Source organism: Sinohyriopsis cumingii, chromosome 18 (assembly GCF_028554795.1).
Source record: "Sinohyriopsis cumingii isolate HCF-2022 chromosome 18, ASM2855479v2, whole genome shotgun sequence".
NCBI lineage: Eukaryota > Metazoa > Mollusca > Bivalvia > Unionida > Unionidae > Sinohyriopsis > Sinohyriopsis cumingii.
Window position 1 is genome coordinate 68,655,305 of NC_142978.1, and position 25,031 is coordinate 68,680,335.

Sequence of the window (25,031 nt, forward strand, 5' to 3'; positions counted from 1 at the left end):
TCCATTTATAATTTTGTATTGTCCGTTAAATACTCTTATCTAATTCAGTGAGAAAGAATATACCATATACTCACTTATAAGTCTGATAAGCCATAATGTGGCAGTAGATCTGGGTCTATGCAGTTTGAATGGGGTAATTAAAAAAGCAGACAGCAAAGGCCCTGACATGTTTGGCATATTGTGCAATGGCTGATCAGGGTTTATCTGAATTTACAGCTGGACAAAATTTTAAGTGAGTATATGTTGTAATTAACATTTTTAAAAATTCAGCAATTATACTATTTAGGCATTCATTAAAATTTGTTTCAGCAATTAATTTTAAATCTGCTTAAAGGAATGTACAAATAAAGTAAAACTATAAAATAAAACATTTTGTTATTATGGATAAATGATATCATGAGTTGATTTTTAAAAAAAAACTAATAACATTAGCTTTCTGTGGAAGAACTTGAACAAAGTCTATTAAGACAATCATCGTCATTTAAAACAAGCAAAAATCAGAGATATTTTCTTTTCTTTTGAACATTAAGTCTCTCAACTTTAAACAATGAACTTTAAATTACCAGTTCAAATCATCCTTTTTAAATTCATTGGAACTTTCATCTGTGGCAGGGGTACAGAAACCCATTGTCCATATTGTCGAAGTTGGTAATTTGTTCTTACAGATGAACAACTTTTGAATGGTTAGTCATTCACGTGCAAGTAAATTGTAGCAGGTACCTTGAAAGGACAGTGTTCCTATTTTGTTGGAGCACCATTCATATGTATTAGTGAGTATCATATGGGTACATTTGTTGTTGTTTAGAAACTGTAGACTGCAGTCTATCGATCAGGACTGAAACCATATGCAGCTTAATCTTTAGTTACAGCTACTTGGGGGCAGATGGTATTAGCTTAGGGAATATCTTCTAATGGCTACATCACAATGAATTTCATTGGCTGAAGATTATGGTTTCCCAGAGTAATCCATCATTTTGAACCAATCATTTGACTCCAATTGAGCAAGATAATGACACATCATTTTCTGTATCTCCATGGATCATTTTCTTTTAAAACTTGGGCAGAATGATAAAATGTTGAATGAGAGATCAATGGCTATCATAGGGAATGCAATAAAAAAGAAAGTGGGAGTTTTAAGATATCTGATTGCAGGAGTTCTCATGACTTGAGGCCAGCAAAGATAGAACGATCAGATCATGCAATAGAAGTAAGAGTTACCTACCCCTCAGTTGCAGACAGAGCCAATTTATTGTTTGCAGGACAAGTTATCACAAGGGAAAAACACTGTTAACTCATCCGAAAAGTAGAAAGCACAATGCATATCAGATGATGTAAACGCCCATTCTGAGGAAAAGGAAGCTGTGGGTATTAGACAGAGTGATTACTAGATACACTGTGAGCCTAACACATTGTTACAACAAGCTCTTTATCACATAATAATCTTTAGCAAAACAGAAGGTTTTTTTTGATACTATGAATTTCATTTTGCGGTGCAAATCGAAAATGGTGTTGAACAAGGAACTAACTGATCACATAAATAAAATTGCATGTAAAAATTTAACAAAGAGTAAATCTGATGTCCTACTGGAAAATGTTAAGGATAAAATATCCACAGCTACATTTATATCCATCCTGTTAAATTGTAGTACTGATTCATTTTTTATTGACCAAGATGCATTCTTATTAGATTTGTAGGCCCTGATCTTGAAAGTCTAGTTACAATGGTCTCTAGTGTAGAATATCTTGAAAGTCCAGTTACAATGGTCTCTAGTGTAGAATATCTTGAAAGCCCAGTTACAATGTTCTCTAGTGTAGAATATCTTGAAAGTCCAGCTACAATGGTCTAGTGTAGAATATCTTGAAAGTCCATTTACAATGGTCTCGTGTAGAATATCTTGAAAGTCCATTTACAATGGTCTCTAGTGTAGAATATCTTGAAAGTCCAGTTACAGTAGTCTCTAGTGTAGAATATCTTGAAAGTCCGGTTACAATGGTCTCTAGCGTAGAATATCTCGAAAGCTCCATTTCAGATGAGTTCTTTTATTGCATTACCTTGTGATATCAACGTGCATCATGATGATAATTACAACACCCAACTTAATGGCCCTCACTGTGCTTGTGGCAACATGAATTATACTTGTGTCAACATGAATTATGCTTGTGTCAACATGGTTTGTCTTTGTGTCAACATGGTTCGTGCTTGCATCAACATGAATTATGCTTGTGTCAGCATGGTTTGTGCCTGTGTCAACATGAGATATGCTTGTGTCAACATGGTTGTGCTTGTGCCAACATTGTTAGTGCTAATTTAAATACAACAGCAAAGAATGATGTTGTATATGGGCTTTTATACACCATTGATAATCCTGTCATCATAACTTAGTGTGTAGCTCATTGGTTAGAGCTTGGTGTTGCAGTTAAGAAATTCCCTTACATTGAATTAATGGAATAGTTAGAATAATTTGATCCTACAGTCCTTAAATGGCATACAGATCTGCAGGAAATGTCAGGAATTTAGCTAATGATCTGATCATGTGTTCTGATATCAAGTCAGTTAGATGGGTAGCCAGCAAAGAAGGACTGTAAATGCCATACAGACTTTAAGCCAACAGACACACTCTTGGAGCGTGTCCTAGAGACCAACAGATGAACATGGTCAAGCTGTGAAACTTCTTGATGATATACTCAGGTCAAATTTGTAAAATGTATGCACTTAATGCTTGCCATCCTCAGACAAGTAGTTATTCAGCTGTTCTAGACAATGATCTGAAATAAGTGTACCTGTACATTCATGGTACACACATCTGCATGACATGATAGTGATGCCTGGAGGGTGTTTATCTGAATTATATTATCAGTTTGAAACTCTGATGTTTCAAGACATTAGACTAAAGGGTCCATTACCAAAGACCTTCTCTGATAACAGTGACAATCAAAGTTTTCTTCAGTATGTGAGTAAACACGTATTGGACAGATTACAGATTTTTATTGCGCCCTCTCTGTTTAAACAGAGACCCTAGAACAAGACATCTAACCAATAATGCCAGGCTCTCAGCCTGAACTAGTTAACTTTCTTCGGGATGTTTTTCATAAAATTAGATGTTGTAATTGCCAGAATAAAAATGAAACAGGCCATAACTTCTGGTCGGTGTTCTGTTCAGTAATCAGCGTGGACTGAACCCAAATTTAAATTTGCTTGTGACTTTATTAGAGTTGATTCTTTTGGGGTTTTTTTGCCAACACACTGACATATTATGATAATATAACAAATTGCTGAAAGGTCTGTGTAAACTTTATTGTTTTCTTACTTGAATCTATAGTCAAAGAATACTTTTACAGCAAAAACAGGACAAGTTGAAATATCATCCAGGATGTCTTACATGTCACAGATCCATTCTGCATCTGTTTAAGTGGTAACCTAAACAAATTAAAAATTTCAATACTGTCTTCTGCTATTTCTTTTAGCTATGTAAAAGTACAGATCAGTTAGTTTTGTACAGACAGGTAATATTTTTAATTTACTTGTCTGTGGATAACTGGATTTTGATAAAAATTCTGCACACCTTGCTACAGTAGTAAACAATAATTTTCACCTCAGTTTATTTTATGCTCTTTTTTGCACCTTAATTTTAGGGTGATTGCATTACAATGACAAATAACAAAGAGCATTTTTGGTCTCAGATAGGGTTATAAAAAAAAACTGCACAGTAACATCACATCATTTTAGATTCATTTGGAATGTATCCTCTTTCTTTCCAAAGAGAGATAAACATTGTCATTCAGTTGATAGAAAAGATCTAAGCACATAATTATTCCAAAGTAAGACAAACACACCTGTCTCACAGAAAAGTACTCATGGGGCTATTTTGGTGTTTCCTTCTGATTTAATCAGTGTTGCAGAGGCAAGACATTCTTTCAGAATAAAATATTTATGTTGAAAAAGAAAAGAAACAGTTTGATACATTGCAGCAGAAAGTGAAATACTGCACTTCACAAAGTGAGTACTGTGAATGCAGCTTTCTTTGAAAATTTCAGAACCTAATCAATGTATTTTAGCAGCCAAATTTATTGATTGGAGCATTGAGGAGTTGCAGTGTGCTGGTTTGTATGTAACTATTATTTGTATCTGAGGCTTTTTTTCTGGTAGGTGATATTTGAAGTGAAGAGTTTGTGTGTAACTATTACTTGTATCTGAGGCTTTTTTCCTGGTAGGTGATATCTGAAGTGAAGAGTTTATGTGTAACTATTACTTGTGTCTGAGGCTTTTTTTCCTGGTAGGTGATATTTGAAGTGAAGAGTTTGTGTGTAACTGTTATTTGTATCTTAGGCTTTTTTCCTGGTAGGTGATATTTGAAGTGAAGAGTTTGTGTAACTATTACTTGTATCTGAGGCTTTTTTCCTGGTAGGTGATATTTGAAGTGAAGAGTTTGTGTGTAACTATTTTTTGTATCTGAGGCTTTTTTCCTGGTAGGTGATAGATGAAGAGTTTGTGACTGATACTTCTACTGTAAAGCAATTATATTTGAAGGTTGTTTATATCTGAATTTATTGGGAGAAAACAGCACAACAAATAGGCATTGCAAATAATATATGGCTTACAGTATACTTTTGCCACCAAGGTATTGATTTGAAAATGCTGCTAAAAGTTGGCTTCTGTATGTAGTACATACCAGATATACTTGATTACAAGTCGAGTTCAACTGTAAACTGCACAGCCCCATATCTACTATTGCATGATGTGAAGGTAGATCTTGATCCGTTCATTTTATTAGAAATAACTTTGTATAATAAAACAAGAGACCCTGATCTGCCTGCAGATTATGTGACAGCAGATCAGAGTTTGTGTTGTTTGCAATAGGACCAAACTTATAAGCAGTACATACCATATATACTCACTTATAAAATGAGTCCAACTGCAGAGTTTGCAAACCCAGATTTGCCATCACATAATGCAGTGGCAGATCTGGGCCTATGTAGTTTGTTAGTAGTAATCAGCATAACAAACAACATAGATCCTGATTTACCAGAGCATTATGGGTCTTTTTTGTTTTGAGTTGGACTCAACTAATAACCAAGCATGGAGAGTACAGACATAATTATATTTAATTTTTAGTTCAGATTGACATTTTTGTAGTAATGCATGCTCCTTTCCTTTGATTCTTCAGGTGTAAATAGTGGTGTGAATCCTAGCGTTTCTTTTGCTTTGGTGTTCCTAAAATGTATGGTCATATTTATATATTGCACACTGTACGACTGAGCTGGTAGATCCTTTTTTGTGAAAGGGGAGATGATTCTTACCAATCCTTCTGCTGCACACAGAGAACCATATACTAGCCAGTAAGGCAGACTGTAGGATGATAACCTGTATCCGCGTGCCTTTAAATATGGTTCCATGAAATTGAATGTATTTTGTGGTAGAGTATCATCAGGCGCATAGAAGACTTCACCTCCAAGCTCATGTCTTTGTTTCAAGGCTCTGTCAGCACAGATAAAAGCCCAAGCTGTATTGCCGACATATACTGCTTGGAACAATGCTTTCCCATCACCAACTCGATGGAGAACTCCCTTTGCATTGTGGGCAGCCTTCAAACCACTGAGGAGATAATAGGGATCTCCCTCGCCATACATCACGTTAGCCCGTATGCAGATGGTGTGTAGTGGGTTTCCTGTGACACACAAAAGCATTATAATTCAACTGTTACATTAGTAAAACTGTTGTTTACATGTTATTTTAAATTTGTGTGTGAGGATAGCATTATCGGTTTTACTACTCAGCAGTTACTTGGACTAATATGTCTATAATATCCTTTGAATGCCATCTGACATAAAACATATGCAGCAAAGCAATTTGTCATGAGTTATCAGTATCCTTCTCATAATTTAACAGACATGCATTAGTGTTTTCACTCCAAGCTCCACTCCAGGGGATGAATCCAAATCCCAGGATCAACTTCAGAGGATGGATCCAAACCCTAGGCTCCACTCCAGGGAATGAATCCTAATTTTAAAACTGACAACCACCAATCACATTCCAAAGTTTGAAGACTCTCTCTAAGCGTAGGTGTAGTGCAACATTACAAGGCTTATGAAAATCAATACATATTTGATAACTACCGTATATACCCGCATATAAGCCTGATCCAGCTACCTACTTCATGGACCCAGATCTGGGTCTATGCAGTCTGTTAGGAGAAATCAGTAGAACAAACAATATATATCCTTATCTGATAAGCACATTAAGTAGTAGCATATCAGTGTTCTTTGTTGCTATGCATAAAGTGTCTCCAACATTGCCAACATGCTAGCTGCACCCATAGGAGATGAATTAAAATTCTGAAACTGTTGTATACATCTATACAGCCTGCTCCACCCCACCCCACCCTGACATTCATATCTCAAAGTGTGAAATCTCTGACTTAAGGAAAATAAGACCTAATAAGTGAATTATGGATGGACATGTTATCTCATTTTTTTATATAAATTCTTGAGGATAAAAAAGAAAGAAAAAAATCTGTTTTTCTAGCATAAAGAAAAGTTTAAAACACTCTTAAAGTACATGTAGACGTAAATGTCAGTATCAATGTTACCTATCAACATGCATATTTGGTGGTGCAATGGCTAATGATGGTACAATACACAAATGCCTATTAAGTTAGAGAACAGAGGTCTTCATGATACTGCAAAGTATTAAAAGGGAAATTCAGCAAATAAAAAGTTTAGAGTTAAGACACATGTATATATCACTTGTCATAGTTAAAACTTAACTGGTCCAAGATTAGTTAATAATATTAATAGCAGGTTAAATATTGATTATCGGAATATACAAATTTCAGTTTAGCAAGTAAGTATATTGTACATCTTTCAGATTAAACTTAGCCGATCAATAGATAGATAAGTGGATAGATAGACAGACAGACAGACAGACATACCTTTGGCTGTAGTGACTCCATTAACTTTACGAACTAGACATTCAGCCTCATATTTTGTACTTGGGTATCCTGGGAATAGGAATTTTTCAGGTGGGTGGGTGTTTTCCTCTGTTCCATCTACAATCTCCTCTGATCCAACTACAACATCCACAGTGCTACAGAAAATAATCCTTTTAACTCCTGCCTCCTGGCATGCAGAAATCACATTCTCTGTACCTGTTGTCAGAAGTATTTAGTTTGTACATACAAATAGATGTAATTTTCTGTTTTATCTGACAGTTAGCGTATCTTGATATAAAGCATTTTTTATATGAAGCATTTTAGTAATTAATTTTATTCCTATCTATTTAAGAGAATCATGTGATATATATATATATATATATATATATATATATATATATATATATATATATATATATATATATATCCATCCACCTATTCAAAAAAATAAACAAGAAATATGTGTTTGTTAAACACATATAGCTTCACTTTGGACTTCCACCTTCGGGGCCCCAGGTGGCTGTGTGGTCTAATGTCCTCACCATTGCTGTCCTCACCATTGCTGATCCTTTTTGTCTCACTTCTGTCCATGTCATGGGTTCGAGTCTCGGGCTCGATCATTGTGGATATGTGAGAAAGCTCGCCAGTAGGGCGAGGGTATGAACACTGTTTCAAAGTTATGATCCAGCCCCTTGGTGTAGGGAATGACCCCTGTGTTAATACTTGTTGCATTTATCTTTTCATATCCATATATGTGTGATACAGGATTGGGATCCAAGTGGATTTGAATAATAAGTATCGGGAACTAAGCAACTTTTTCATGGTTATAGGGTGGAGATATCAATAGTTTCTATGTTATGACTCGGGGGAATTTGTCAATATGGGGCAGGCAAATACCCTGGGGTATGAACCATAAGTATCAGCCACATATGTGTAGACCCTTCTGTCATTGATCACACAAATAAGATTTTACACATGTGAAAAAAAGAATTCTGGAGTTCATTTGTGTGAAAACACTCCTGTATTCCATCCCACCCCCAGTTAATTGGCACAATCTAAATAATTATGAGGCAAGTTTCATTTTTGTAGCTCTAATATTGTAGTATGAGCATTCAGACATTATACATGTAATAGCCGTACGTTCGGATTTAATGTTTATCAATAACCCAGTGTTTCGCTGAAAGCATGGAGATAATCAGTCAATCAATCATCAATATTTCAGTGGTATTTCAGTTTGATGATATCTAAACAGGTCCGTCTACGTAGCTACCTTCCTCAAAACAGTTACGTATACACACATACATGCATACATGCATACATACATACATACATACATACATACATACATACGTGATTAGGCTCTTACAAAAGTAACAAGAGTGAAAACAACAAGCTTTGTAAAATTTAACGAATAATTTATTTCTCTGGAGAAACAAGGTAATAATGAGAAAAAGAACTTATGGTTTTCCTAATCAAATCCAAAATAATCCAAGAATTAAAAAAATAGAAGTTCTAGTAAGAAAAGGTCCTAATGAAACTGTGTTTGAATCCCGATGAAATCCACAGTGGAAGGCGATGAAGTATGCTGTGGTCAGCATCGTACTGCTGTGTCATCAGTTCTTTGTTGAATCAGATAAAATAATATTCCAGTTTTTGAATTCTTTATAAATTTTGATAAATGTCTTTGTCCAAGAATTAATTTAGAGCACTAGTATTTCCAGGGAAAACAAACTTGAAATCCAAATAAATTGAAGACAATAAAATAATTAGCCCAAAACTGGGCACAAAATAAAACACTGTAACTTCTTAAGTGTTAAGGCAAGAATAATTATTATTTCTCAAAACACCAAATAATAAATCTAACTACAACACAAAACAGATGCCCGGATGTGGGTCAGTCCGCTGGAAAAACCAGAGTTTGTAACAATGGCTGCATGTTATTTGTCACGTACTCCAATTATGGCCTTGATACCACTTTATGAACCTTACTCTGAGAAAGAATTTAAAAAAATAAAAGTTGTTTACTGCAGATTATCACTGGTTCTGAATCAAGGTCAGAAACTAGGTCAGCATTAGATACGATGTTTCTGTAAAGCTGTTTACGACAAAATAAAAGAAAATCAGCCAGAACGGAACTCTATTCCAGTAAATAAAGTTACATTACAGTAGCAAGTAATGGAATAAAAAATAAAAAAAAACTTATAAACAATCAATTACATTAAATCGAATATAAACTAAATCAAACATACATGCATACATACATACATACATGTAGATTTACCTCTGACATTCACATTTCTCATCCCTTCATAGTCTGGGAAAGTCCCATAGCTGATGAGTCCAGCTACATGAAATACACTGTCCACATCTTTGCAGGCTGCCAACACTGCCTGTCTGTCTGTCACACTGCCCACAATACTCTTGACTGGCTTTTGACTGACCGCATTGTCACCCTCGAGGCCTGAAATACATTATAATGAATCATAATTATGGTCAGCTTTTTCCCCCCCAAGCATTTCCGAAAAAATTGGGAAGTAGTTAATGTTTCTTGTTTGTCTGTATGTGTGCGGTTGATGTTTCATAATCCCCTTCAACCATTTAGGATGGAGATTTAATTCTAGGATAGACCTTGGGTGTCTTGTAAATGAGCACACTTGTTTTTGACTTTTTATTCTTTTTCCTCTTTGTAATTCATTTTCGGAGTCGGTGCTGACGGTTTGAGTGAGGACTGTCGGATGAATAACTTCTTGTTGTTCTGGATTTAACACCAATTTTCAGCATACATTTGGCGGTACACGACGGCCAGTATAACTTGGAGGAAGAACCCGGGAAAACCTTGGTTATAGATCCATTAGGAGTTACTGGCAAGCCTCTCAGATACACACATTGGCTGAGCCCAAAGGCTTGAGTCCGGAAAGAGGTCGGTAAAGGCGAGCGCTTTAGACCACTTGGTAAACCGTAGCCAATAATGAATAACTGCCAGAAAGAATTAAAATAGAAAGAAAGAAAAGTGGTCATATGCAAACCGTTGCTGTATATTTTTAGCCTAATGATTTTTTTTTATATTGATATTTTTAACTTAGTATTGCTGACGAAAACTCCAAGAAGAAATTCAATAGAATCTCTAAATTTTAATTTACATTCATGTTAGTTTCATAGGTACATTTCAGTTTCGTCATCAGCAACATCAAGACGGAAGAATAAGAAAAAATGTTTCAATTGAAGATAAATGTTGAATTGTGCAAAATGTAGAAACTATTCCCCCCCTCCCACATGTTTCATTCCAGTTGTAAACAATTACATTTTTCATTCGGAGTCAACCTGAATATGTACTTCGTTGCATGTTACGAACTAATTCATGTGACATTACTTCTTTGATAAATTGAATGTATATTTGATGTAAAACAAAATGATCCTTGTTTTATTGTTTACGAGTCTTTACGTATGCAAGTTTTGTTTAGGCTGGAGGTTATTTCTTCACGATCATTTCTTTTCATATTTTTTTCTTCTTCGTTTTTCTGTTGTTTTTTTTTCGGCCAAGGAAAAACTGCGAAGACAACCTGATAACCCTCCACCCCCACGTTTGTGCAGTATGACGTGCATTTGTAACGTCGCTGAAATCCATCTTACTGTTCGAGATAGAAACGTCAAACTTATAAATTTGCAGTACGGTTATAAATCTTTATTCACCACATAGAATTAAGGGGCGAGTTTAGCGAAATTCTGGGGATGGAGAATGATAATTGAAGTAGAAAAAAATATCGGAGAGATAATTCTCGAGTTAAGAGTTTTAGTGTTTAATATTGTTTATTATCCAAACGTTTCTTAAAAGGTGTCGGAGATGTTGCAGTACGCGGTCTGTGCGTCCGTCCGTCTGCCGACATGTCACCACACACTTCTTGTACTGCAATCCCCAAGTGACGACCTTCTGCGAAACGGGAGACACAGTTGGCTCCCTCTCCTGAAGGTTCAAATGTCAAATGCACTGAAATTTCAATTAAAGTCGTTGTTGTTGTAGGGTTTTAACGCCATTTTTCAGCACACGATATGCGCAATACATGCAGGGCCGGCGCTACCATATAGGCAAACTAGGCAGCCGCCTAGGGCGCTGATTTCAGGGGGCGCATTTTTTAAAAAAAAATTATTGTTTATAAATTCTGAAATTGATATTTTCCGGGGGGGGGGGGGGCTCCAGAATCTAACGTTGCCTAGGGCGCCAGATAGTCTGGCCGGGTCTGGCGCCAGCCCTGTATACATGGCGGCCAGCATTAATGGTGGAGGAAGAACGCGGGAAGACCCCGGAAAGAACAACCGACCCTCGAGAAGCTACTGACAAGCTTTCTCACATACCCACATTGGCCGAATCGGAGACTCGAACCTACGCAGACAGAGGTGAGATGGCAGTGATCTGTAACAGAGAGCGCTTTAGACCACTCGGACACTCGGGGCCCCTTCACTTAAAGTCATGTTTTCAAATATTTTATGACTTCATATGGCGATAAGATGCGTTATATATAACGGATTATGCATTATAACCTCTCGGTAACTGTCACGAGGATGGGGGGTGAGTACGAGAAGGTGCGATAGGAGATTGTGTAGGAGTATGCTGTTACAAGCTTAGTAATTTGCATTGGCGAGCCAATGCAGTTCTTAAAATTTTTGCCTTTGTCTTAGCGGCTTCGAAATCTTTCAATGACAACCCAACTGACGTACTAAAATTTAAGTATAATTTGTAAATCATCCGAATTAAGCTGCGTTTCAGTTGATAAGGTGCTGTAATTTTGAAACTTTTTTTGGATAAAGGGAGTTTGTTGTATAAATTGCAACTAAAAGACCTACCTTTACAGGGACTGCTGTTGAACACCTTTATATCCAGGACTCTTATCTCCTTCACATAATCAGCTCGTGTCTGGAGTAAGTGAACAATATGTTGTCCCAGAAATCCCGCACCACCCGTTACCATGACAACTTCCCCATTTTCTGTGGCCATAATATCTTTGGGTTTGCTCTTTGTCAAACTGAATTCAGATACATCCGATTTAGAGCTGCAACTAGACATTATTGCAAGCAAAATATTAGAATTAAATAAGATAGCCATTTGAAGCATCGTAAAAAATATATACGGTTGGTTTAAAAGAGAATTAGATGCTTTTTCAATGATTTGTTTGAAATTAGGTATTAGGAACTTCATTGTAGTTTCATTGACGCAGTTTTGTGGCAGAAAATAAATTTTTACAGATAATACCTTATAAAACTGTTCAGTTTTATTTTAACGTTTAAACTGTTCAATATTTAAACTGTTTCTGTAATTTATCTGCTGTAATTTACAGCAAAATGATTATTTTTTTTAAAAGCAAGGTAGATAGGCAATACAATATAAATCCTTTTCCGCCTTAGGTTTTTTTTAAAATTTTGATCCATACTTTATACAAGCCAGTTTGCTTGGAATCATATGAACAAAAGGCAGGCTAAAAAGAAGAAACAAATACAAAATATAACAGATTAAACGAAAAATGAAAATTGAAAAATTAAACTGAACGTTGTTTTCAGTGCATAGAGTTTTCATTTTATATTTCTAATAAATATAACAAAGCTATGTAATCGCTCAAAGAACAATTAAAAACAATCATTAAGTTCGGTAGGAACAAAAACAATTCCAAAACATTATATTGGAAAAGACGAACACTTCAAAACATTCGTTTCATTTGGTATGAACAAGAATAATTACAACAACCATTAATGTCAGTATGAACAAGAATAATTACAAACAACCATTAAAGTCAGTATGAACAAGACTAATTACAAACAACCATTAATGTCAGTATGAACAAGAATAATTACAAACAACCATTAATGTCAGTATGAACAAGAATAATTACAAACAACCATTAATGTCAGTATGAACAAGAATAATTACAAACAACCATTAAAGTCAGTATGAACAGTAAGAATTACAAACAGCCATTAAATTCAGCAAGAACAATAAGAATTACAAACAACCATTGAAGGCAGTATGAACAATAAGAATTACAAACAATCATTAAATTCAGCAAGAACAATAAGAATTACAAACAACCATAGAAGTTAGTATGAACTACAAGAATTACCAAAAAACATTAAATTCAATATGAACAAGAACAATCGCAAACAACAGTTAAAGTCAGTATGAACAAGAACAATTGCAAACAACCATTAAAGTCAGAAATTGCAAGAACAATTGCAAACAACCATTAAATTCAGTATGAACAAGAACAATTGCAAACAACCATTAATGTCAGTATGAACAAGAATAATTACAAACAACCATTAATGTCAGTATGAACAAGAATAATTACAAACAACCATTAATGTCAGTATGAACAGTAAGAATTACAAACAACCATTAAAGTCAGTATGTGCAAGAATAATTGCAAACAACCATTAAAGTCAGTATGAACAAGAACAATCGCAAACAACCATTGAAGTCAGCATGAACAACAATAATTACAAACAACTACTGAAGTTAGTATGAACTACAAGAATTACCACAAAAGAAACAAACATTAAATTCAGTATGAACAAGAAGAATTATGAACAACCATTAAATTTAGCATGAACAACACTAATTACAAACAACCATTGCAGTCAGTATGAACAAGGAGAATTACAAATAACAAAGTCAGTATGAACAAGAACAATTGCAAATAACAATTAAAGTCAGTATGTGCAAGAACAATTGCAAACAACCATTAAAGTCAGCATGAACAACAAGAATTATAAACAACCATTAAATTCAGTATGAAAAAGAAGAATTACAAACATTGATTAAGCTAGGTTAGAATAAAAACAATTACTGGAATACTCAGATTGTTTGTGCTAAAATATTTTTTAACGTCTTTGGATAATTAAAACAACATACCTTCTGTTTGCTAATTTTGCTACGAATAAATCCGGGTATATTTTTATAACCACGGCTATTCGAGCAGATCTAATGATAGTAAGCATATTTCGTCGTTCCAGCTAAACGTTTATCGATGGTTTTCACAAATAAATAATTCTCTAGGCTGTACTATGCGTACTTAACTCCAAGGTAGGCTGATATAATCGGATTGCCTTCTGCTGTTCCTACTGTGATTATGGTGATGAATTATGTTTAAAATTTGCAATGTTAGCTTGATCTAACAAGCACGTGAAAATGCCAAGATCGGTGTCGTAAATTAATTCTGAATGTCTTTACCAAATTGTACTGAATGTATTCCGTAGCATCGCAGTTTCTTCAAACTCTATCGAATATATATGTAGGTTCTGTTCACTTTTGTAACCCTTAAACTAGCTTACGTCTTGACCAAACTTAACAATATTTTCCGTGACACCGCAGTTCCTTCAAAATGTGTGTGATTTATATTCACTTTTGTAACTCTAAAAATCTCCCGAAGATATGTGGATTCTATTCAGTTTTGTAACCCTCGGACTAGCATTTCTTTGTCAACGATACCAGTTTTCCAGTTTCGCTCCTTAAAAAAAATCAAATAATAAAGTGGAAATTTGGGCTTTTTAAAAAAGCTTTTCGCATCATGGTAAGACAACGAGATTAATAATCAGCGAAGGCTTGTTCCTGGAAAATACAATATATGCTATCCCCCATACCATCGTTTTGAAACACGTCTAGAAAAATGTTCTTGACTGGAAAGAGTTCACATAATCACACAGTTGTATCTAACGGCTAATGAAACGTATTGAGTGCAATTGAAGGAAAATATCATTCGCAGAAGATGTATTTTTGGCAGACACATGGAGAATCGCTGTCAGTAGCACGTAAAAGCTCCTATTCCACTTAAGACTTTGTTTAATATCAATTCGTTGAAGTCAGTCTTGAAACTGAGATGGTCGATGAGATCACTGCAGGGATATCGTCAAGAATAGAAATTAAGCCGATATTAAAAGTCGCAGTGAAGCGATCACAGTATCCGCAGGGATTAATCTGTGTGTGGTGGATTAATTAGAAGAGCCAAGAGCAGTATTTCTGGATAGAATCGAAATATTAGTTTATTATTCATTGGTCAGTACGTTCCCTGGAGTAAATATAATATCAATCCTTAAATTTGGACAGCATTTGTAGATTGGTAGTCAATGACGGTTGTAGCATTGTTAAATTATATAATCCTCTCGACATTTTTTGACTGTGTTATGACCATTTTAAGTGTTCAGAATATAGCTCAATATATTATGGTAATTTTCCTCTTGCAGCATAAAGTGTCATTTGACCTAAATTACACAACATAAATAGTGGCATAAATAATACTGTATACAACTTTTCAATGTCAATTAATTAGAAATATTTTTTAAACATAAAATGACCATAAGACAGTTTTTATGTATAAAAAATTTAAGGAACGTTTTTAGGCGACGAAGAAACGTGTAACTAATGTTAAATACAAATATCGATGATTCTTTGACACAAGTTACCTATTTGTATGAAGATGCGCTTTCCATATGTGAAGAAAATAGTGTATAAGAAAGTAAATTTCAACCTAAAACGCAAATGCAACCACCATGGTGAGACAGAGAATGTGAAAAGTCATAGCATGAAAAATATGTACGATATATATATGTGTACATTCCGGCTTACTATTTCCAGTAATGATCTGAAGGATTACAGGAAGTTCAAGAATTTTTTTCTCCCATTGTGTATGTTAAAGAAAAACTACTATCAGAGAGGTCAAGGGGAGAAACTAATAAAGTACAGAACAGACCCACGTTTACTTTGGAAACATTTGAAAACAACGACGTTTATAAAGGACACATAAATTATCTCAAAGAATGGTTTGGCACGAGTATTTTAAAAAGCTCCTACATATTGAAAACCCTGAGAATAGTAATCTTGACAATGATGATGATACTGTCGTATCGGAAGCTGACACGCCTTAGATGATATAATAACGGATCAAGAGATCGTAACCAGTTTAAATTTAATGAAAAGTAAAACTCCTGGAAAGCATATGATTCCAGTTATATGTTACTAATTGACTAGTAAGAGTGTTTTACCATTACTAAGCTATCTTTTTAACAGAATATTTGGTTCTAGTAACTTTCCCAGTGAATGGGTTAAAAGCGTTATTTGCCCAATATGTTAGAATGGGAGCAGAGATGATCCTAATAATTATAGAGGTATATCCCTAATTAAAACATTATGCAAGGTTTTCACAAATATTTTAAACAAAAGAATTTACTCTTGGGCAGAAAAATATTATCGCATTGGCGAGGCACAGGCGGGTTTTAGAGAGAAATATAGTACTATTGGTAACATGTGCAAAGTACTTATTCAAACGAAAGGGAAGGTTTTTATGTCTTTTTTATTTTAAGACGGCGTTCGACAAAGTTGATCATGGAAAACTGGGCATAATTTATCCGTAAAGGTTTACAAGGCAAAATGTTAACTATACTAAGAAAAGTGTATGTATCCATAAAGAATTTGTTAGAACTACTACTCAGCGGGGCCCCGAGTAGCCGAGTGGTCTAAAGCGCTTTCCTTTACGGATCACTGCCATTTCACCTCTATATGCGTGGGTTCGTGTCTCGGATTCGGCCAGTGTGGGTATGTGAGAAAGCTTGCCAGTAGCTTCTCGTGAGTAGGTGGTTCTTTATGTGGTTTTCCCGGTTTCTTCCTCCACCATTATAGCTTATCGTGTGCTGAAAAATGACGTCAAACCCTACAGCAGCAGCAGCAGCAACAACAACAACAACTGGTTTGACAATCCTTTTAAACTATTCTTGGGACAAGACATGGTTACGCGCTAAGCCCAGTTTTATTTAGTTTGTAACAAAATGATCTGATCTCAGAGTTAAGAAGCAAATGTAGCAAAGACATGCGTATCACCCCAGGCTTTGAAGAACTAGTTGCTTAATTTACCCAGATGATATAGCAAACTGCTCTTATACAGGTAGATTACTGCAACATCAAATATATATTAAAGGAAGCTTTTGTGATATAACTGGCATGGATTTAACTTCCCCAGTGCCAGATATCACTATACACTGTCACATTGCAAACATTATTGAAAATCCCCAACACACATACACACACACGCGCGCGCGCAGAAACAATTAAATATTTTAAATTCTGTAGTTTTATTTCCTCTTTCAAAGTATTCTAAATACTTGTTTATTTCTTTCAAGTATATTTTTTATATTTATGAGGTATTTCAAATACCTCAGAAAGAATCAGGTACGAGGAAGCCAGCTAACGCATGCCGATTATGAAGAAAATATGTCCGTTTCCAGAAATGTTTCAATATCGCAAGCGGATCGAATACTAAAAAAAACTAATGACACAAAGTTATAAAATTCACACTAATAAATAGCAGACGAAACGAACAACTTAATTGATACTGTTTACCCTGCATCGTTAAATTAAACACTTACAGTTAATAACAGTATGCCTTTGACGAGGCTGTTCAATTTCCAAATAGATTCGCCAACTAACATGGGCAATAAAATTGGTTATTCCTATTTCATTGAGTGAGTTTACGATTGACTATCTAATAGCAGAATGGTACTGCCAGACAAAATAATGAAGTAGCTGTATTAGCAGATTAGTTATTAATACTCTTAAATGGTATAATTTAACGGACGACTATGGACATGTGCTTATGTTGATGTTATTGTTGTTGTTGTCGTGGGGTTTAACGCCATTTTTCAGCACAAGATAGACTATACATGGCGGCCAGTATTAATGATGGAGGAAGAACCAGGGAAAACCCCAGAAAGAACCACCGACTCACGAGAAGCTACTGGCAAGCTTTCTCACATACCCACATTGGCCGAACGCGAGACTCGAACCCACGCAGACAGATGTGAGATGGCATTGATCCGTAACGTTAGGCGCTTTAGGCCACTCGGTGCCCCCTTATGTTGATGTAACTTACTAAAATTAAGACTTCGTTGTAAAAGAGATAAACCTCACAGAGTTGTAAGAGATAAGACTAAAAGAGGATGCAAAATTTTAACTGGGCAGAGGTTGTTATGGCAACTGTTTCTGGTCGAATCGTTTTTGAAACTGCTAGACTTGAAATTACAGAAATAGATAAAGGATTCATTATACTCCTAGCTTTTACAGCGTTTAGTGCCACTTTACTCTAGTTTCGTTGTAAAGCTTAAAAATAAGCAATATGCAATAAAAAAATATATTAAAATATGATGAGGTTGTAACCGCCGGTCTAAGTTGAACAGTATAGATCAAATGGAGAGTAAAACTGAAAACGATTACAAAACAAGTTGCGTAGAAGTAATATGGTCCTGAATACAAACAATGGATGCAAGAACGTAACATCAAGAGTGATGCAAAACAGGACGTTTTCTGTAAATTGTGTATCTTAAATGGAAGACTGTTACAACTTAATATGAGAAACCGACTTACGTAACAGCGAAGCCTGATTACATTATTGTGGAAGGATTGTCTGGGAAAGAAACACACTTCCCAAATCCAGTTGATGACTGATGGTAAATTATTAATTTCAAAGAATAGATTGTGTAGTTATTACAGTATTTCAAGTGATCACAAATAATATTTTTGGATTACGTAAACGATAAGAATTAAACTAAGACAATACCTATACCGTATGGCCTTTACAGTTTAGAAGTGAACATGAAGAAAGTCAACATGGACATGACTGCTAATAATTACACGGAGCAAAGTATATTTATTGCGAGAATAATATTTACACATTGTATTTTACCAGCTACAACTCTATTATAGTACTATGATTTAACAGAGATCTTCAAATATATCTTCCGAATCAGATACAGTTTGTTGGTTTTTAAAGGCCAAATATTTTTGCATCTTCCTTGATCAGCGAAACAGTACAACGAATTCTTGCACAAGTTTGTTCGTGTCCTGTATTTTGCGGTATTTCATATCATACGATGTTAATAATCCATATAAGTAAATTTAACTCTATAAATAGGAAATATTAAAGCAAAAGATATATATCTCCTAACATGGGGGATCACATCACAGGTTGTTAAGCATCATAACCCAACACGTCTTTGTATTATGCACTCTCCATGTAGTATAAAACCTAAATATTTACAAGTTGTAATATTTATGTTGGGATATAATGTATTGATTGTACCAGTACTTTTTCATATAAATTGGTACCAGTGGAAACGGAGATGCAAACAGACCTTATGATTATAACTAAGAATATATCTTATAAACATTTAAGACCTTCTGGAATGAATTTATGTAATATTTATTTCTTAGAGAATGCTAATTTTGACCTAGGTCAGGTAAAAGAGTATAAAATATTGTTTACGGGGGGAAAATATTTATTCCTGCTATAACGTTTGATACAGAAATCAGTCATATTATTTTGTCCAGTAATTAATTTGGGCTGGAACTTTTTATTTAAATTATTTATTCACTGGAAATACAAAGAACTCATCTAACATAATATTCTTGGCAAGAGAGACTTAGATTTATAGTGAAATTCAAGCAAGGATATATCCTTGGATATTATTTTTTTGAGTAAACAAAAGAATGTTCGTATATCATTACTATTCAGACCATCACAGGCACATCACTTACATCGTTGAATTTATTTTTGATTACCAAAAAGGTTTATTCAGAACTGTAATCACTAGGTCTTATGTTAGAAATATATGGGATTTGATTCGCAATACCATAAATTCTTTTTTCTTCACATTTTCGCTTTGTACCGTAGGGCAATAAACTGGTTGTTGAATTGAACAAAACTTGTTGGCCTTCGTTCTTTTCTGTTAGTTTTTTTAAGACCATAGAGTCACAGCAAAACTTAGTTTGTTATTCGAACTTTCTCACGTATTTTATATTTGAGTGTTCCATCGACATCTGTAGGATAAACAAATACGTAATCCATGTTTTTGACCTGTTGCTAGGTTTACAGGCTTCAATTGGCGACATGTCTAGTCTATGTATGTGTGATATGATCAATTATTTCCGTCAATAATGCTATATATATATATATATATATATATATATATATATATATATATATATATATATATATATATAAGTATAAAAATATTAGATATTTTCTTTCTCCGATACATTCTTGACCTTTAGGTTTCAACACTCCTTTACTTTATCGAATTTTATTTGTTCTGGTTTCTGTCTCATTAAATATTTCCCTAAAAGCGTCGTGTATGACATCTCTTTTTATAATTACTATTAATTTAGCCCATGCTTATTTTGAGAACACGTCTATCACTGTCAAAATATGTTTATAGCAGTTATTACATTGTTGAATGCTTACATATAAAATATATGTGCATATAACTGGTTATCTAAATGTCTACGTGTCTAAAATAAGCCCTTCTATATTTATATCTTTTTGCGGGGGGGGGGCAGCTGGTGCAGTAAATACTAAGTAGGCTGTTTAATGAACCTATCTTTAAGTTCATAATATTTTATCACTGTATCCAAGTTAATTTGTCTCCACAATAAATTAATATTTTAGAAAGAAACTAGGCTTTTAGGATCGAAGCACAGATTTTTACAATACTGTTATCGGTACGTGGCAATAGACTTGGTCGTCATTTTCTTAAAAAATTATATATGATTTTTTTTAAAATTAAGTATATAAGTCTTATGACCTTTTTAAATATTCGTTGCAGTCTTGGATTCAAACGTCAAGCTCCTGATAATTTAAATCTATTCTGTATTGTCTAAATTTAACATTTCTGAATGCCCAGCGTAGTACATAATTTTTTATTAGCTGTCTGTAGTACGTATGAAATAAACAATTGGCCACCAACAGCGGGAGGCCTCAATCCCCTTTGCAGATCGTTATGCTACTTTCCGCTATAATAAATATGTTCTCCATTTATTGCATACAGTGGATTCTGCGTCACATCTTATAAGACGATGGTCGTATTATTATTGTATATTGTTTGAGCTTCTTTTTTTTATATCCGCGGAGATATTTTGAATCTGCTTTACTACTCTGTTCACTGTATGTATGAATGTGCTACTAAATTATATTTGTTAAATGTTTTAGGCCGAAAACGAGTTTCGATCTGCCAAACATTAGTTTCGAATCTGACGAGTATACTACCAACTTTTATTCCAGTCAGTAATTCCAGTCAGTAATACTATAGGTTCTAGTTTATATATGGGTTGACGTCTTGTTACATTTATTTATGTAAAAGAACGCACCAAAACATATTATTGACGTATACATTTGTAAGTATTATCTCAATAATGTTATATAACTTAATTATGTATATTAAGAAAATACGGCTGTAAATTCTTACACTATACGTTAAAACACGACAGGCCAATATATAATAGACTAACTAGCTAGTTAGCTGAAGAACGTTTTGTCAGGTAAGTAGGTAGATTCGCATAAACATTTTTATTGTTTTATTAATGTCGTATTCGTACCTACGTAGGTAATGTCATCATAAATTTACGCAATTTCAGTATCTGTTTTAGTTAATTAATAAAAATATGGCTCTACAATTATTGGATTATACGTCATAATAGGACGATGGGTAGCTGCATTAACTAAATGTCTGATAAAAATACAAAATGTCGAGAATACAAACGGCTGCATGTGTTAAGTATCGTCTGAATAAACTCATTGCCATTCGACAGGTGTTTGTGTCTAAAACTATGTGGTGATATGATTTACTGACTAATAATATATATTCACATAATTTACAAAGAATAACCGAGTTATAAAGCCCGACTTGGGGATGTCATTAATTTCAATAGATCAAGGGCGACAACTTGTTATTTGTTTCCAAGATAGAAAAGAGTTATGTAAACTTAGACTATTCAAGAAAATGAGACAGTCGATTGGTTGGACATTTATGGCCCGTGTTTTTCTTAATCTTATTTTTGGTATATTGTTTTGTATTCAATGCATAGTTAATAGTATTTACGGAATTTGAACATAATAGAATGGGATATGTGAAGACTCCCTCTTCTTCATGCCGTTTCGCTCTGCTGGCTTTATAGACATTGGTTTTGGTATGATAAAGTGAATAAATTAGGTTTGTATGAAAATATTTCATATTTAGTGGCAACATCTTTTAAAATTTGAAATAATGAGGGTTAGGAGAATAGAGTGTTTTTTTTTTCTTCTTTCTTTCTTTATAAGTTTGAATAACAGTAGCCTACGGTTTTTAGTGATCTTTATGCGGGTTGTTTTGTTGGGATTTTTTTATATTTAGTTTCTTTTTGGTAAACGTCTGAGTTAACCGGTGGCCGTGGATTTTTAATTGCATTTGACATGTGGAATCGGTTTTTGTTTAAAATTCAAAATTAAATTTATAATGAGGTTTTATAACATTTTGAATGACCATTGGCTTTTGTTTTAAATGAAATTTTGAGTGACGAGTAGCCATGAGTTTTTCATAAATTTTAGTCTTCGAAACCAGGCTACACAGCTAAGATTTATGGTAAATAATATAATTTTCGTCGAAGGTGCTTTAAAACGGTGTCTTTATCCGGGTTTGTTGAAATCTAGACCAAAAAGTAAATAATGGGTCAACAACGAGTCAGGTTGCTCATGACCTATGCATTCTTTACTATACAGTAACACCGTTTTATAAATTTGTGGGATTGCATATGACATCCCAGTTAATATTGAAAATGGGGCAGACTGCATGGGCTCTTGTTGAATATAGTAAACTCCCTCTATGTAATAACATGTCATCATAAATGTATTAAATATTGGTGTACATTACTGTGTGTTAAATCATAGATACCCCCTGAATTGTTGTATGATTCTTAAAATTTCCTGATTAAGGATGGTGTGTAAATTAGGCCGCCTGTATAATGCATTTATTTTTCAGATTTCATTTTGGAGTTATTTGAACTTTACAAGATGCTGGTAATACTGTGCTCATTGATTTTTCCCGCTCTATTTAAGAAAGGACTATCTAACTGTATGATACAGCAGTGACATATGTTGGGCCTGTATGGTATAGTAACCTAACATTATATCATTCACTTTCTATTTAAAATGCCGACAGCTATTCCATCTCTTTTAACCCACAACAATGTTCAGTTTCCTACCTGTGGAAATATCATCATTTGCGTCGAGCTGTCGGGTTTCATCAGGCCAAAGTGCATCATCTGTATCAAGTGTATGAAAGCTTTAGAAACCCGATATCCTGTTTCGTATTAAGATACTCTGCATATAGGTGTCTGCAATCTGGTGTTGATAACCAGGCTAATTCAACTTCATGTACATTACGTTTACCGATTGCGAGGCAAGAGGTCATACATACATGTGTGTGTATGTAGATTTGACAAAGTTTTATTCACGAGATTTTGTACCTATCTGGATACCCGTATTATAGCACCATTTAAGCTGTTGAACTAGTCAAGCGGAGCATTTATGGCGTTTCATCATGCCTTCAATGCATCACCATCCAGACAAATAATATCCACATCTAGATAAATATGGCAAACCTTTCCAGTAACCTTTGACCTCACCGTCAGGTTCTGATCTCTTAGTTTTCAACAAAAATGTAGTGTTTTTGTATTACCGTGTACACTTAATAAAATGAGTCGATGTATTTTCTGTTGTAGCATAGTACAACTTCATTATCATTAACAAATATGTATCCATCTTCACCCCACCCCAAACCCCACCCCTTTACGGTACAGAGACGTCTAATACTGTTATAAGCCTCCAACGATAGTAACTGTCCATTTTTATGGACGGAAAGCCGAACCATGGTTTGTAGCTTATAACTGATATAAAACCATGGTTTGTAGCTTATAACTGATATAAAGCCATAGTTTGTAGCTTATAACTGATATAAAACCATAGTTTGTAGTTTATAACTGATATAAAAACATATAAAACCATAGTTTGTTGCTTATAACTGATATAAAACCATGGTGTGTAGCTTATAACTGATATAAAACCATGGCGGAACTTAAACTTGTATATTATTTGCTGTGAATCCACTAGCATAGGGCATGAGAAAGATATAAAGGTCGAGATTTGTATACATTTGAGGTAGGTTTTCTTTTCCCAAGATAGATTATAAAGTATAGATGATAAAATGCTTTCTTTCGAGCCTGATCTAACCTATTTCATTAGAATAATTGTTAGATATATATAAGTAATTAAATGGATAACTTGGAGGATGAGCACACATATATTCTGGACATTATGCGTACATGCGCACCAGCATTAGAGAAATTTTGGAGTAAATTAGAAAACGTAAATCAGTTCCTAATTTTGGCTATTTGATAGTAAGTTTGCTGGTTCCAAACTTGATTTAGACACATGTAGAATAATTCTGATTACAAATACGATACTGCCATCAGCTTCATGATAGAAAATTGTGGTTTTGACCGTAGGAGACAAATGTGTTACATTTGTCAGTTTCGTCGTAAAGATTTAATCTTAGTGCACGACTTACATGTGAAAAAGTGAACTTTTGCAGAACAGAAGCATATCCTAAAGGTGTGTTGCACATCTCTCAAGTGGACTGCGTTGATCTACGGTACTATTTTTAAAAGGTTTATTTAATCTAGCTTGCGTTTCGTGTGTGAACTCCATTTTGTTACCTGTCATTGCCGCCTACGCATTTATTGGAAGGGAAAATACTCTGGATACAATATCCGTAAGAACCTAACTCCTGTAATTAATAGATCACCTATTAACCTAAGTAATTTTATGAAGATTTTGTGTCTGTTGGTAAAACCTATACCCCACTGCAGAATTCAGTGTCCCAAAAGTTCAACAACCTGGAAAGCATTAAACGTTTACATGATAATAATAATAATGAGGACTTTGTATAGCGCCTAATCTTTAGAAGCTCTAAGCGGTTTACAACATTAGACAACACCTATAAGATAAGAAACATAATAATATTATTACAAAAACAAACAACATGAAATTAGAAAAAACAATAAAAAATAAAAAAAACATGCTGAGAATATTTCAGGTAGGAAACATTATTAGGTCTTTAAGTTTGTTCTTGCAATCGAAATAAGTGAGTTTTGAGAGCCATTTTGAATGTGATGACTGTGTCTTTGTGTCTAAGTTCAGTGGGCAATTCATTCCACGTTGCTGGGCCCTGATATGCAAAAGAACGCTGTCCATATGACCTTGT

At 34.4% G+C, this 25,031-nt stretch overlaps 2 protein-coding genes across 3 annotated transcripts in view; one reads left to right on the top strand and one right to left on the bottom strand.

Annotated features, from left to right (window-relative positions):
• On the bottom strand, positions 1 to 23,084 carry LOC149776905 (3 beta-hydroxysteroid dehydrogenase/Delta 5-->4-isomerase type 1-like). Its single transcript, XM_089941613.1, has 5 exons — positions 22,972 to 23,084; positions 11,769 to 11,980; positions 9,211 to 9,390; positions 6,930 to 7,145; positions 1 to 5,666 (listed from the first exon to the last, which is right to left on the bottom strand). Exons 2-5 carry the CDS (start codon positions 11,917 to 11,919, stop codon positions 5,110 to 5,112), a joined length of 1,104 nt encoding a protein of 367 aa, XP_089797739.1. The 5' UTR covers positions 11,920 to 11,980; positions 22,972 to 23,084; the 3' UTR covers positions 1 to 5,109.
• LOC149776904 (CST complex subunit STN1-like) overlaps positions 1 to 25,031 on the top strand; it is an 83,682-nt gene that overhangs the window by 45,677 nt on the left and 12,974 nt on the right. The window lies entirely within an intron of this gene.